At 40.9% G+C, this 15,148-nt stretch overlaps 1 protein-coding gene across 4 annotated transcripts in view; it reads right to left on the bottom strand.

The window, feature by feature from the left end:
- CAMSAP2 (calmodulin regulated spectrin associated protein family member 2) overlaps positions 1 to 2,914 on the bottom strand; it is an 80,605-nt gene extending 77,691 nt beyond the window's left edge. For all 4 annotated transcript variants that reach the window (XM_062497370.1, XM_062497371.1, XM_062497368.1 and 1 more), the window contains exon 1: positions 2,752 to 2,914. In XM_062497370.1, coding sequence (XP_062353354.1) covers positions 2,752 to 2,890 — 139 coding nt within the window. In that variant the 5' untranslated portion in view covers positions 2,891 to 2,914. The remainder of the gene's footprint in view (positions 1 to 2,751) is intronic.
- Between the last annotated feature and the right edge of the window lie 12,234 nt (positions 2,915 to 15,148).

Here is a 15,148-nt window from a genome sequence, read left to right as displayed (position 1 = left end):
AGTTGTGTCACTTAAACAATTTGGTTATTACAAAATATTTAATCTGACATGTCCTAACACTGATACATTGTCTTGCAGCAAAAAAACAAGGCACAAAATCCTACACACCCCCAACACTTAAACACGAATTCCTTCTTCAATTAGTATTTCTTAACAAACAATTCTTCAAATGAGATGCCTTCAACATGACTGTTAATACATTCTTACTCTGCTACGACACCTCACTAATAGGACTTCTTTTCACCTTCCTGTGTTGTGGGCCAAACTCCACACGTGCAGTTTTACCAAGGACAATAGCAATAGACAACCTGTCTCTCAGTTTTTGGACCCAGGTATCAATGAAACACCAAAAGTCATTATTAATGTCAGTGAACAGTACCTATTTCAAAGTATTTTTGCAACAGCAAATTAACAACATGTAGTCAAGCTGTATCTACAACACTGATTGTACTGAAATACAGTGTTAAGGCTGTGAAAGCCATCCACTGAAAGATGTACCCCTTTGATACATAAAGATTTTGATTTCTTTAATGGATGCATGATGGTAACAACCTCTGCTTTTCATTAATAGAAGTGAACTGCATTAGTTTATTTCATAGGCAGTGGGGAAAAAACCATTCACCTTCCCCTGCAGGCTTAGGGAACTTCAATAGTTCAAGCATAAAAAAAGAAAAAAAACTGTGGCACCCATAAACACACTAATCATCCTTTGTATTTCCTCTGTACAAATGTACATAGCAATAGTTAGAAGACATGACTGAGGCTGTGATCTATTCCCAAGAACTAAAATAATTTAGCAAACCCAAACTTCCTTCCTTCTTGGAAAAGGTGAAGGTCATTTCTTCTGTTTCACTCCAAGTATAAAGGCAGCATTTGTACTGCAGATACGTAAGTCCTGTATACTGCCTCTCCCTACTTCAACCAAAATCTTCTTTGAAGCTCCTAGTTACATTAACCTAGTGAAAGGACTGGGACCAGAAACACTACAAATGTGTGTGCTTACCTCTCTTCCTACTGCTAATTAGTGTAGTGTTTAAAGAACAGATGGAGCAATTATTCCCTCTAATCATGTTTCATTCGAGCACCCCAGAACAGCCCCAGTCATGAAAGAGTAAAGGAATTTGTTTTGGATCATACTTTTTATAGAAAGTAGCAGAAAAGTATCCTGCAAGTGGCTTTACACATCCAATAGAAACTCAACCAGTATAAACCAAGACATTTCAACCACAAGGTTGAGAGTCTGTCAAACTCCACTAGAAAAAAGTTTTCAGGTTAGAAGGCTGGGTTATATAACTGCACAAGCATTGCACACTCAGAATTCCATGAGAAGACCCTATGGAACCAAGCTGCCTAAGAATATGATGATCTCTGAAAATGTTGAATTCCAAGAATTCAAAGAATTTTCTCTATTTTACCTCTCATACCTGCATAGCTAATAAAGCCATATATCAAAATATTACTTGTCCAGATTCCACAAAGAAAACCAAGTAGAGTTTACTGACAAATCTTTATATGGAAACAATATTTTGATATTTTCTTTCTTTTTAAAGTGATGCCCAGCACATGGACTCACAGAAATTTCAGTAGATCCAAGCACTTCAGAAGTGGCTTTTTGGAAGCATCACATCAAATATTATGAGTTCCCAGAAGCATGTCCCATAAAGATATGCTAAATACAGGCTAACCCTGGCTAAATACGTAACAGCACCCTGGTCCTAAATGTAAAAGGTGCAACACTGCATAAGGAGGAAGTTTTTCCTGTTATTTTACAAAAAAACAGGAGCAAAAGTAATGCTCGTTAATATCTACCTCACCTTTCAAAAAAAAACCCCACTATTTTTAATCCACAGAAAATCAAATCGCTACAATACTACAGGTATACTAAAGCCAAAAAACAAAAACAATAAGCAAACAACCCTTCTTCCCTTCAAAAAAAAAACCCTAAAACAAAAAAAACAAAGAAAAATCCAAAACAACCAAAACCCAAACCAAAAACCCCAGCTTTGTAAATTTTCACAATGCTTCCCCCAGAAGACCTTTGCAAGTCTGGTATTCCTCAAGGCCCAGTAATATTTCAGGCACAGAATAATAGGTCTGGTATTCCTCAAGGTCCAAGGTTTTCAACGGCAGAGAAAAGATGCCTTTTTGGAGGCATTACAAATCGATTCCATTTACACTTACAGACAAGGAGAGCCTTCTGTATTGTGCAGGCCAAAACCTGGCATTAAATGCTCTTTCTCCTGAAACCCTTCTTATTGCTTAACCACTCAAATGGCTACAGGCTACTGTCACACATGTCAAAATCAAGAGCACACACCCATCCCCATTGCTAGCCCCCAATTCTGCTCCTAAGCAACAGCAAGAAAAATTTAAAGATGACAGACAAACGTGCATTGGTGGGTTTTTTTCGCACTGTAGAAGTGTGACCCGAGTAATAAATAAAACACCATTTACAGAGATCGATTCACTCAAAATAATATGAGCAACAATACACAAAATTTAGTTGCTGATGGAAACAGCGGGACTACGCCAAAAAGACTAAGTGCAATAAAGGAAAAACAAAATAAAAACAACCTAAAAATCCCCCACAGGGGGTGAGAGAGCTTAAGGATAAGGGAACAGACCAAAAGCATTTCCCACACATCTCCCCCCCCTTCTTAGCTCCTTAGGGAATGGCTCGCACGTCCTCAGAAGAGAAGCAACCAAGCAGGAACCAGCATCAAAGAAAGGGAAGAAGGAGACGCCACCTACCTGTCCCAAAGGCTTTGGCCACCAGCCAGGCCAGATTACAGGCGATTTTCGCTCGGGAGAAATCATAATGGTCAAAGGGTTTGATGGCAGGAACAATGAAAGTCTTCCTCATCTCCTTGGCGTCTGCGGCATCCCCCATCTTCTCACAGGACCCCCGGCAATTGGGAACTTACATGGTTGTTTCTCCGTCCTCCTCCTCCTCCCACGGCCCGGAGAGCCGGCTGTAAATACGCCGACAGCAGCTGAGAGCAGCGCCGGACCCAGCTGTCCGTAAAGGGCTAACACCGCCTCCCGCGTTTCCCTGCACAGGAATGTAGCCGAGTCCGAGTGTCCTCTTCTTCCTCCTCCTCCTCCTCCTCGCTCTTTGTCTCAATTCACTCCCGCCGCCGTCCCTCCGCCTCCGAAAAAATGCCCCCGGTGGCCCCGGCCCCGCGTTCCCTGGGGAGACCCTGCGGCCAGGGCTGCGCGCCCCGGGCGGCCGCCAGTGCCCCGGCCCGGGCCGGGAGCCGCCGGCAGGGCCCCCGCAGCCGCCGCAGGCCGGGACGCGGCCCTTGCCGGCGCCGGGATGTCAAAACGCCGGGCTCCGGCCCCGAAACGCCGCACGGCTCCGCACCTTCCCGGCGGCGGCCTTCGCGGGCCGGGAGCAGAGCCGGCTCCTCGCCGCTGCCCAGCGGCCCCGGCGCCCCCCCGGCCGGCGCCCCGCTCCCGCGCCGCTCGGCGATGCCGCTGCGGTTCTCCACCCGCGGCTGCCGCACTGGACGGGCGAAGGCGGCTGCGCATGTGCCGCCAGCGCCACCCCGCCCGGGCGGGGCGGGAGACCCGAGGGGCAGCGCCGGGGCGGGCCCGGGCCTCCCCCTCCCACGGGGGCTGCGGGCGCCGCGTCAGGCGGGGTCGCTCGAGGTGGGTCCGGCCTCGGGTGGGGCGGCCTCGGGAGCGCGGACCGACCAGGCCCGGCCCGGCCTTACCCTGGCGGCAGCGGGAGGGGGAGGCGGGAGTGTTTCCCGCGGTCAGGGGGCGCCGGCGGTCCTGGGAAAGGCTGGGAAAGAAAGGGCGGTGTCCCTCTGCCGCGGGTCCACCCGCCCCGGCGTCGCCGCTTTCCGCGGCGTGGCCGGACGGGCCGTCGGGAAGGTCGGGGTCAGCCCCGCGTGTCTCGCCCGTGAGGGGGGCTGAGGAGCCGCCCGTGGATTCAGGGGAGCCCGGCGGGCCGGGTCGCGGTGGCTGGAGCGCGGCGCGCTGCCCGGAAGGCGGGCTGAGCATCCCCCCCGTGCGTTCGTCCCTCCCGTTTAAATCGGCTCTACGTATAACTTTGAGAATACTCGGGTAGAAAAATGACAAAGCCTTCAAATGGTTCAGGGCCTGGTCACGTAATCACTGTAATAGCAGCAGGAGTAGCGTTTTGCCCTAGAGACCGTCTCCTGTCTTGCTCGCAAACACCTGGGCTGTTTTTGGCAGCTTACAGAATCACCGTAACGGTGGGCTGCGTGCAGGGAAGCATTGGTGACGGCAGGGAGCAGTAGGTGTGTGATTAAGGACTCAGACAGGACTGCGTGGGTTGGCTTCCGAGCGCGGGTCCGAGGGCGCGGCCGCGGTGCTGAGGGGAGGTGGGCGGGAGGCTCTGCCGCCCTCGGCACGGGCACGGTGGCACCGCCTGGCCCGGCCAGGAATCGACACGTTTTGGCAGCAAATCGCTGTGGTAGGTTATTGTGGATACATTGTTATTGTATGTATATATATATGTATACCTATATATATGTTTTGGGTAATGTCTTAAGTCTGCCCTTCTTTCCCTAAAGAATAATTAGAGAAAGTCTAATCATGACATTGTAAGATTTTAAATAATGTTCCGGCGGCTAGGCTCTTATTTCTTTGTGTTTTAAGTGGACTGTGAATTGATCTGCACGGAGATTTTTCCATTGCTCGGTGGCTGTGTGTGCTTCTAGCACTTCAGGTGCCCAGTGAGACAAACATCGTGATTATGAGGCAAGAGTACTTTACAGTTTTAGTGACATGTATCTGTATTGATTAGTAGTGAGTAAATTAAAGGGTTGTGGAGGTCAACATTTGAAGAAATTGTTGCTGAGTATTCCCCATACACTCTGTGGGATGGGATTCCCAAACTGTCATGCATGCCACTTATAAGTTGTGCATACCTAGCTACAAAACTAAGAGCTGCTGTGGGCAGTACTCAGCAGAATGAAGGGGAGGAGGAACTTGAGAAATCCTTGCTTTAACAGGCTAAGGACTGAAATTCCCAGATCCTCTGCAGCAGAAATAGTAATAATAATACCAAATTAACACATAGGTACGCTTGGAAAATGCTGTTAAGAAAGACTATATGCTTAGTTTTCAACAATTAATGTTTGCACATTTTCCTGATTTTTTTAATGCATACTTAGGAAATATCTTACATTAGACACTTCACATTATTTTAACTATTTTTACACTGCTGGTAGAATATTATTTTAATTCTTTCTGCATATTTAATAACAAGCATCTGAAATTCATAAGCTTTAAAACCTCAAATTATTAGAGCTAAGAAAAAAAAAAAAGAACTGTGTTCCAAATCCCAATCTATTTGTTTCTTGTATGAATGAGAAAGTACCTCAAAATTAGACCAGCCTATAGGAAAACATGTTTAGAAAAACTGTAGGGCCATTATTTAGCTATAATGGAGTTTTTTGTGGGTGAAGCATTGGTGCTGATGAAATCTGTTCAGAGTCACCAAACACAATCTAAGAAATCTGTCTTGTGGTAACTGCAATCAAAGTAGGGTTTCACTTGCTTAGTGCTTTTAAAAGTGAATGCATGAATATAAAATCTAATATAAGTAGTGCAAAAGAAGACATCACCACTGGTTGCTGGAGTTCCTGTGCCAGTTCTTCTACTTTTGCAAACATGCCAAACTGTCATCTTGCTTATTGCATTGTCAAAGATATCCGCAGCTAACATGGAAAATGATTAAAATCTGCTCTAATTGCTCAAAGTAAATAACAGGAAAACTGAATGAGGAGTCACCTCTTTCTGCTCTAATCCTGTTTATACATTGTGAAATATTTTAAATAGTGATAGTCTCTCCTGTATGCAGTCTTTCTGCTGCACAGTGTTTTATACTTTAGCATTAATTCCAAGCAGAAAGACAAAGTATTAAAACAAGCATCTCACAGATTTTTATTTTATTACCTTCTTTCTCCCTTCATTTCCTTTCCCTCTACCCCAAATTAGAATCCCATTACACTAGTTTTATCCTGTGATTACATCAGAAGCCTGACTGTTCACTGTCATGTGTCTGGCCATTTTCACAGTGGGTGTACCAAGCCTGTAGTGAGCATCAGGCAACAGGAACCAATATGACCATGAAGCTGTGAATAATGGTGTGGATTGCAGTTGTTGCTAATAGTTCTAACCTTGGGAGATAGTGGAAGGAGTCCTGACTAACAATTTAATACATTTTTTTCCACTTGTTTCAAGATTCACTTAGCTTCTGAAGAGGCTATGTGTAGAGTAGGAGCCTGTAGACTAATTTCAGGCTAGCACTAGATTACAGTGTTCAATCTGGAATAATATTTCATGCATAGTTTATTCCTTCACAACACTTGATGATAAAGGCAAAGTGAAATGTTTTAAATTAGAAATACCATGACTGTTTTTGCAGTGGCACTGTCTGTCGCCAGGCTGGGTGCTAGTGAACCTAGCTAGCTTATCAGGCTACCTATGGAGGATAGTAAAAACATTCCCACTTCAGACTAGCTGGTTGTATTAAAGCAAATCCACAAGCACAGCAGTTCACAGCAACTATTCTGCTGAGTAATACTTCATTTTTGAGGTTGGAAACAGACTTGGAATAACACCATTGGCATATAATCTTTAATGGCTGTTATCAAATTTGCCTAATTAAGATGATCCCATCTGTTTTCCTGAACTTGGAGGATATCAGTCATGATGGAAGTGGTTTGGCTGAGGGGAGGGGTGCACCCTGTGGCCTGTAACCTCTGCAGTGTGGCTGCATGCACAGCTTGATGTGGTGCTGTCAGACTGTCAATGTACAACCAAGAACCAGTCATGTCCCAGTGGGATCCCTGAGGAATGTGCTTGTTGACTTCAGCAGGTTTTGTGTTATATTCGTGAGGTTAAACAGGTAATCTATAAATCACTGTGTGAGGTTATTACAGCCTAAGAATGACATATGAAATGGAATTATTTATATCCCAGCTTCTTAAACCATGATATTTTATTAAATATATTTCTTTATGGGTAGTGGTAAAACTGTAAGAGTAAAGAAATGGTGTTTTTAAATAGCAATCCAGCTGGCTATAAGCAATCTAGGAGACTCCTGGAGTGTATAGAGACATTTTGCAGGTCCAGGCATTACATGAACCAACCAGAAGAAAGGATTATGGGAGCTGATGCTTTCCAAAGCAGATGAGCTCATTAGAGAGTTTAAGACTGGTGGCAGCCTGGACTGCAGTGACCACAACTTGGTGGAATTTGTGAGGATTGTGAGCCTGGCAAGGAGATAAATCAGGACCCTAAACTCAATAAACTTCCAGTTGTTTAGGAGTTGGTGAATGAAATTCCCTGGGAAACTGTCCCTAGGGACAAAGAAGCTGACCAGAGCTGGCAGCTTTTAAAAACACTTTTCTTAAAACTAGGTGATCTTTAAGGTCCCATCCAACCAGGCTATTCTATGATAATCAATTGAATGATTGTCTGAATGACTGAAGTTCTTTGCCATTATTACTAACATGCATATATGTAGTTTCTGCAAGCTAGGAGTTTTCTCAGAGCATGATTTTGGAAGGGAATGTGTTCTTCCTGTTTTGGGATGATACAAAAGTACAAGAACAGTTACATAATTTACTGTCTTTCAAATTCTTCTATTAATTTGTAATTAGAAAGTGCTGAGGGAAGAAAAGTTTACCAACTTTATACATTCCAGTAGTCATGAGCCTAAGGGAAAATAAAGGTTTGTATGACATTTTACTTGAATAATCTGTGATTTTTGATACAATTAAAACTAAAAAAAAGAAAAACTGGAGAAACAGCTACTTTAGCTCATTACTGCTACTGAAATGTACACAACCAAAAAGCTGCTCAATGAGAATCAAGTGTGGTGCCTAACAATTACTTTTCTTAATACTTGGACACTACTGCTTTTATTTCCTCAACCTGGTTTTGACCTAATGTAGCTCTGCAAAGGGGGAAAAAAAATATACATCTTTCCCCCCGCCAGGTCCACTGGGTGACCAACCAGGCAACAAATCTGTAACAAAACCTCTGTAATCTCCCTCAACACTCAGGACTGGTTGGTTTGCTTTGTCTTTTTCTCTGGTTACTTAGGTGTCTTCTTTTCTGAGTTTTTAAAATTTGCTTCTAGTTTTTAAAATTTGCTTTCCACACTGTCTTCTTTTGTGTTCTTCCCATCTGGTGGAATTGCTGTTGTTCTAGGGGGCTTTAGATGAGCTGTCTTCCCACATAGGCTGTGCAATACTCCCTAATTCCAGGGCTTTTTTTCTTCTTGACATTCCACCATTGCCAGGTTGTCTGTGAAGAAGAAAATACCTTGCTATAACTTGTAAATTTACTACAAACTTTAAAACATATGGAAAAGCTCCTACCCTCTTTCATTAAGTGAAAGACCTGCACTATTTCTTTATGATCACCTAGTGCCTGATGTGTTTTCTAAGGAAAATTCTAAGGGTGATTTTTAATGAATATAATCTTTAAATGGCTTAGCTGCACTGTAAAAGAGATGTATGGTGGGAAACATGCATTCAGAAAAATACTTTGTACAAAAACAAAGCACTGTGTTATTATTGTTGTTAGGTAATGCTTTATTTGCATCCCAGTTTCGAGGAAAATGGACGTCACTCCGGTTTTCAAACTGTATATTCAGGTAAAAGAAGTTTAAATCAGTTAGTAAGACTTTTTCACCAAGTCTGAAAGAGAGTGAATACAAAATTGTGCACTTCTTTGTGCTGTGACTGTTTTTTTTTTGTGCTTCTTCCACATGTGAAGAAAGATCTGAACATTCATAAAAGCTCATTTGTTTTGAGCATATACATCATTTACTAGAAGAGCATGAATAGACTTCAGTTTCCCATGTTTTGGCCCTGCTTCCAGTTTCCACTGAAGCTCATGTGTGTCTGAATGAAAACAGCAGTAAAGAGCAGAGAATGCTATATTTGAGCAGTAAATTTCTAGTATCATTTCATTGAAGTGATTTTTTTTTTTTTCAAACGGGTGGTAATGAAGATGAAATGAGGAAGGGGAAGCAAGGGAATAGCATAGAAGACTATCCAATGAAGGTTTTGGTGGTTGGTTTTTTTTTTTTTTAATGTCTTTGAAATATCATAATCCAAATTTTCACTGGTACATTTAGGAAGTTTCCATTTCCCTTAAATTACTGAGAATTGCATGCTATTTAGGAATTTTTTATTACTTTAGGGAGCAGGTGTACATAGCTGGTAACTTTAAAAATCAGCTGTGGAAAGTATATATCAAAGATTTTTATTGTAACCAGTTATGTGTGCATAGTAAGGTCATCAAAAGCTGAGTGTATAGAACTGTGTTACATTTAATTCTCTTTTGGCATAACTTGATTTGTTTGTAATACTTTCTGAGTAGCTTTACAGGGTGTTTGCCTTATGATTAATTTGAAAAGTTTCAAGATAGGAAAAATGCATGGGATGTTTAAGCCATGTACAGAACAATTTTATTTAAATACTCCCCCAATTTTAATATATATTAGAAACATGGAAAGAACAACAATTATTTTAATACTAGCCTTAAACCAAATGTGTGTGTGTGTATATATATATATATATATATATATATATATATAACAATAAAATCTTGGCTCCAACAAGATTTTTTTTTTTTTATGTTTAGGTTAATCCTGTGTGTTGCTCCCATTTAAAATCACTGGTGCTACAGACATGATTAAATATGAGTGTATATGTAATTGGTTTTCTGGATTAAAGGTGTCATGCAGTTTATTTGTACTTGAAAAAAAAAATAAAAAAAACAAACCCTGGGTGGTTTCTTTCTTGTAGAAAGTTTCAAAGGAGAAATGAAATACAAAAGTTTACACATCTCTCTGGTTATTCTGTCCTGTGGTATTCTTGCTGTATAATACACATGGTTCAGTTAAAGCCTGGAGTGTTATCTCTGCTCTCTCACCTGGGCAGGGAGCAGTCAGGGTTCCACTTGTTGGCACAAAGAAGGGAAACGTCCATCATGTTCATGGGTGTTGGAAACAGCTCTCTCTTTGATCACCAGTGTAGGTGAATAAGGATGAAGGAAGGAAGCCCTGACCTTGCTGCTCAGGGTGTGTGTGAGCCCCAGTTGTGGATGGCCACTGCCCTGGAAGCAGCCTGAGATAGACAGAGTACCCCTGGAACTCCCATTTCAGCACAGTCAGAAAGTCCCCCATAGTCCAGGGTTTGTTTTGACAGCCACAGTTCAGTTTTTATGGATGATAATTTATGAAAAGAGTGGAGAATCAGCCTGGGGGAGAAGAGGCTAGCAGGCACTGTGATGAATCAAGGGGATCATTCCATGAAACAACAAAAGTAACACCTGGAGATTTTTTACAAGGAGGGAAACTTAGGGTTTATACCCATTCCCTTTGATCTGGCAAGTCTCTCTTTGTGTCTAACTCTTTCCTTCTTTTTTTATTTGTTCTTAATAGAAATTAAGCAATTGCCAGATTGGAGAATGTAGGGCAACAGAACAGATTTCACAGCAATGTGCCAGTGTGTGATACAGATCCAGCTTGTTCAAATGAGTAAGTATTTTGCTATCCATTGGGTAACTGTTGAAACAGGATACTTGAACGTCTCTGTTGCAGCTGGTAGTCTGCACTTTCAGAAGTGGGAAAAGCAGTAAGTCATTGTCACCAAAAGTGTTGGGGAGGCAAAAACAATGTCATTAAGAAAGTGTGTTCAGGGTAGAGGGGCATGCAGCCATGCTTTAGTCTCTCTTAGCACCAAGTGGTATTGTGCTGGTGTAATTAGGAATACTGCTTGACTTTTTTGGGTAAAGAGATGAACTGGAGATGAAATAGCTCAGTAGTAACAGAAAAAGAGCTCAAACCACATGCTATTTCTGTTGTAGCATGTCATAGGTCTTCTAGTCAAAGACAAGGATACCACGGTGGAAATGCTGAACAAACTGATGAACCATTTTAGTTCAGAGTGAGAATAATACAAGTTTTAGACATTGTAAGACTAGGCAAAGGGTAACAAAAAAAAAAAAAAAGGCTTTGATTACTACATTGCTCTGATTTTGTTATTTAAGAGAGCCTAGTCCCACAGAAATATCCTCACTGCTGTTAGAGAACAGGTTCTTTGTGTATCAACAGAAGGTTAGGAGCCATCTGAATGGAGATGGTGTGTCTGTGCTTCTGCTGGCTCTCTAATCATTAAAGGATGACATGTCATGCTTCCCAGGGCCAACACCCTCTTGTAGCCACTGCCTCTCTTTGTGGCTCCTTGCAGAGCAGACAGTGTCAGTAAGACAGAAGCCTTTTGGCAACCTTGCCTTTTGCTCCAAGTTCCAGTTCATGCAAACTCTCCAAGAATGGTAATGTCTTTATACACCCAGCATGTTAGCTGAATTGCAAATAATCTCAGAGGACTGTGACTTCCATAGTTTTGATTTGTCTTGAACTGTAAGGTAGGTAGAGATATTTTGGGGGATGATGTGATCTAAGGGAGAAAACCCAAGTTAGTCAGGAAAATCAGCAGAAACTTTAAGAAACTCTGCCTCTTGTTTTTTTATGGCCCTGTTCCTTCTGGTGTTTCCTTTGACCTCACTGTATATATTAAGAAAAGTTTATAACTTAATGATATAGATGATAGTTATATGTTTTTATTGTCTCCTTCAGTTTTGAATTGTTGGGAAGTTTATTCCTCATAGGTGTAAGCCTAAGCCATCACTTCCACTCCACTACTCAGGCAACTATTGTAGCCTTCTTGTTTCTTGACACTTGCCTATTACCTGACAGAAACTTTAGCTTGGGCTGAAATCTGTTTTGTGCCTAAAATCTAATTTCTGTGTATCTTGCGAGTTGCCACAGAAAAGAATATTGCTTTGGCCAGGAATTCTACAAAATGACCTGGTTGTAATGGGTCAAGAGGCAAAAAAGAAATGGGTACACTGAAATTGGACTTTTGTATGGCTTATAGCTTTGAATCATTTGTTCAAAACAAAAACAACCTGACATAATTTCACATTGAAATTCTGTGCTAAATGTTAAATAGCCAGTTTTTTTCACAACCTGGCATTATACCCAAGTCAGCTGAGTTGTATTAAGAATTAACACAGATTTATTCCACTGAATTGTTTGGCAGATAGAAAAAGGAGTGTTTCATATGTATTTCTTACAGTCTTCCTTAAAAAGAAAATACATGTCAGTGAAATCTTGACCATACAGCACAACATCTCCTTTCACACTGTAGTACTTCAGACTTATTTAATATCCAAGAGTTAGAAAACATAAAATGATCTGGGGTGCAAACTTGATAACCACAAATTTTCTTTCAATAAAGCAACTAAAAAGTACATGAAGTGCTAAAGTGCTTACCTTATTTAGTGTAAATTTAATTTATTCCAAAACTCAAAAATATATTTTAAAACTTGTAATCTGAATTCTTTTGGACTGGGTATCATGCTGGAATATTTTTCCTGCCAAGTTACAGATTCCAGAAAAATAAGGTTTGCATGAAAAGTTCTTGGCAGATCTCTGTTGGAACAGCACAAACAACACTGCTTAACAAGGAAGCATTCATTATTTCTGTCTTGTTACCCTCTGCTGTTACGGTCACCAGCTGTAAGGTTACTGGTGTGTTTGAATCTTCCTAATAAAAAGCATGGGGAGCAGTCATTCAAGGATGATGGTGAGAAATATGTTGCATTTATCAGGTTTGCTTTTGTTTTTTAATAGCCATTGTGCTTTATCAAGCTGAGCTAATGCATTGTCTGCATGTTCTCACAGCAAACAGAGTTTAGGAAAGTAACAGTTTCAGAAGGACAGACCTGTTGGTCTCACTGATGCGGTCTGTGATCCTTGAGTGTGCAATTAAAAAAAAAGTGTTTTGCCTTTCAAAACTAATGCCATCTGGTATTTAACTTTTTTTGTTAAAAAAGCATCATGGATGAATGGCCATTTTACTGACCATACATTTCTGTTGCGTTATCATCCTTTTGGAAAAACTTTTAACCATGGTTGTATCTTTTTTTTTTTGGTAAATGAAGCCACAGGTCTTGTATTCTCTATTTTGCTTAGCAGTCACATACAATGCCTTTTTTAGCACCTGACAAACTCCTGTGTTAGTGAAATTATTGCCAGGTATACCACAGATCTGTAAAATTAATATCTGAGCCCTGCAGTATGAGTTCTTAGAAATAAATATACACAAGGTGTATTTTTAATTACACTATTAAGACTGTATTTAATTCTCTTTACACGAAGAGTGATGTTTGAGAACTTCAAAAATCTGTAGGCTAGAGGTCAACAGAAACAGTCACCTGGAGCAGTGGTAAAGGCTGACATGAAGGAAACTTTTGAGACTTGGATCCTGGAGCTGTGCAGCCACCAAGCCCAGTGCTGGTACAAAGTGCAGGAGCTGGAGGGATCCCGTGCTGGGGAGAGGCTGCCCGTGGCTTCCAAAGGCAGTGGTCACAGCTGGCAGGCACTCTGTAGCAGGGACACCCCGGGTTTGGCTCCTACTCTTGCAGCAGCAACTGGTTTTTTGACAGCATAGTTATAGCCTTTCTGTGCCCTTTAGTGATGTTCTGGTGAGGGATTCAATTTAATTGTTTATGCAGAGACAGAAGGAGCACCAAATGTAATGCAGGGAAGCATGAAGGCTAAACCCAGTCGTTAATACTAGCATCGATTTTAACAAGAGAACTGATAAAAAGTCTGCTTTATAGCAGCTCTCGTGCATGTATTCCAGGCCTTTCTTGCAGTGGTTTCTGCTGCCAAGACTAGCAGTGCTGGTAGGAGCTTTTGTGGTGGAAAAAGAAAATATTAGCCATTTACTCAAAAGGTTTATGCCATAAATCTTTCCTTCAGTTTGTCACAATATTGGATTTTAACTCTGTGTTTCCTTCACTCTCTACTAATGCAATGTACCTATTATATTTGTCATACTCGCTGATTAATTAGAAAGGTTCTTAAGTTACATGATGGAAAAAACAGATGGGCAGGTGGCAATACACATTGGGCACAGTCATTTGACAATCTAGAACTCGATGATTCCTGTTGTATCTTGTGGAATTTCATTTTTTCTCTCCCATCCTTTTGCATGAGACCCCAAAGGAGGGGAAAAAATGGGTTTACTTTCAGTAAGTGCATGTTGTGTGAATGTTGTCTTACTGTTAGGATAGATGCCAATCTCTTTAGCCTCCAAACAGACTTATTAATTGGAACACAAATATATCCTCTCAGAAAGAGAAAGAGATTAGCACAAAAGGAAACAATTTTTTGTTCTTAATTGTAATTACATTATATTTCAAAATTTATTTTTAATCCTGTTGATTTCCACCTGAATTCTCTAACAATCTGAGTTATAGTTTGCTGCCTATTGAAGTCCCTGGAATCTGGCAATTGTGTTTGCAATCTTTTGATCAAATCCTTGTTCTCTCAGTCTCAGGGACCTAACAGTAGTTTGTAAGTTTAAATTAGTTTAAATGATTCTCATACCCTAAAATAATTCCTTTTAATTGCAAGAAGCTAGACAGTCTTGTACACAAAAGTGGGTAATTGTACTCACTGTAATTTTTATAGCTGTGCTAACAGTATGGTGATACTGAATTAGGGAGTCCATCCGTTTTCAAAGTAAATATTAGATGCAGTATTTGAGCATATATCCACATACATTAATTATGTTAATAATTTTTTCATGAATCATCCTGAAGAGTTATTTCCCTATGGACTAGTGGCATTTAATGCTGAAGCTTCAGGGCAGGATTGCTGTTATTTGTGGGTTTTTTTCTTCTTCTTTTTTTTTTTAATATATACCTTCTCAGTAATATGCTTTAAGGATCCAGATTTAATTATATTATTTTTAAAATTCAAATTTTACCATGGATTTTTGCAGAGACTTAATATTGGCCAATGTTTCCTTAGAATGTGGCTCTTCAAACAGAGAGAGTGCTCAGGAAGCCTGAAAATATTAGTTCAAGTCTTTTTTTACTGATGATTTACTTTCAAAAACTGTAGGATTTGCCCATTTAGATTAAACAAAATTAGAAAAACTAGATCTCAGAATAAGTACACTGCATACAATACCTGTACAAAATCAGGACATTTTGTATGAATATGAATTGTCTAGATAATGGTTAGCCACCATTATTTGTTTTTAGATTATCTGGATTTTTCCTGAGTAGT

This window comes from Cinclus cinclus, chromosome 8, assembly GCF_963662255.1.
Source record: "Cinclus cinclus chromosome 8, bCinCin1.1, whole genome shotgun sequence".
Classification (NCBI taxonomy): Eukaryota; Metazoa; Chordata; class Aves; order Passeriformes; family Cinclidae; genus Cinclus; species Cinclus cinclus.
The sequence above is the reverse complement of the archived record's forward strand: the minus strand, read 5'-3'. Positions and strand labels throughout refer to the sequence as shown.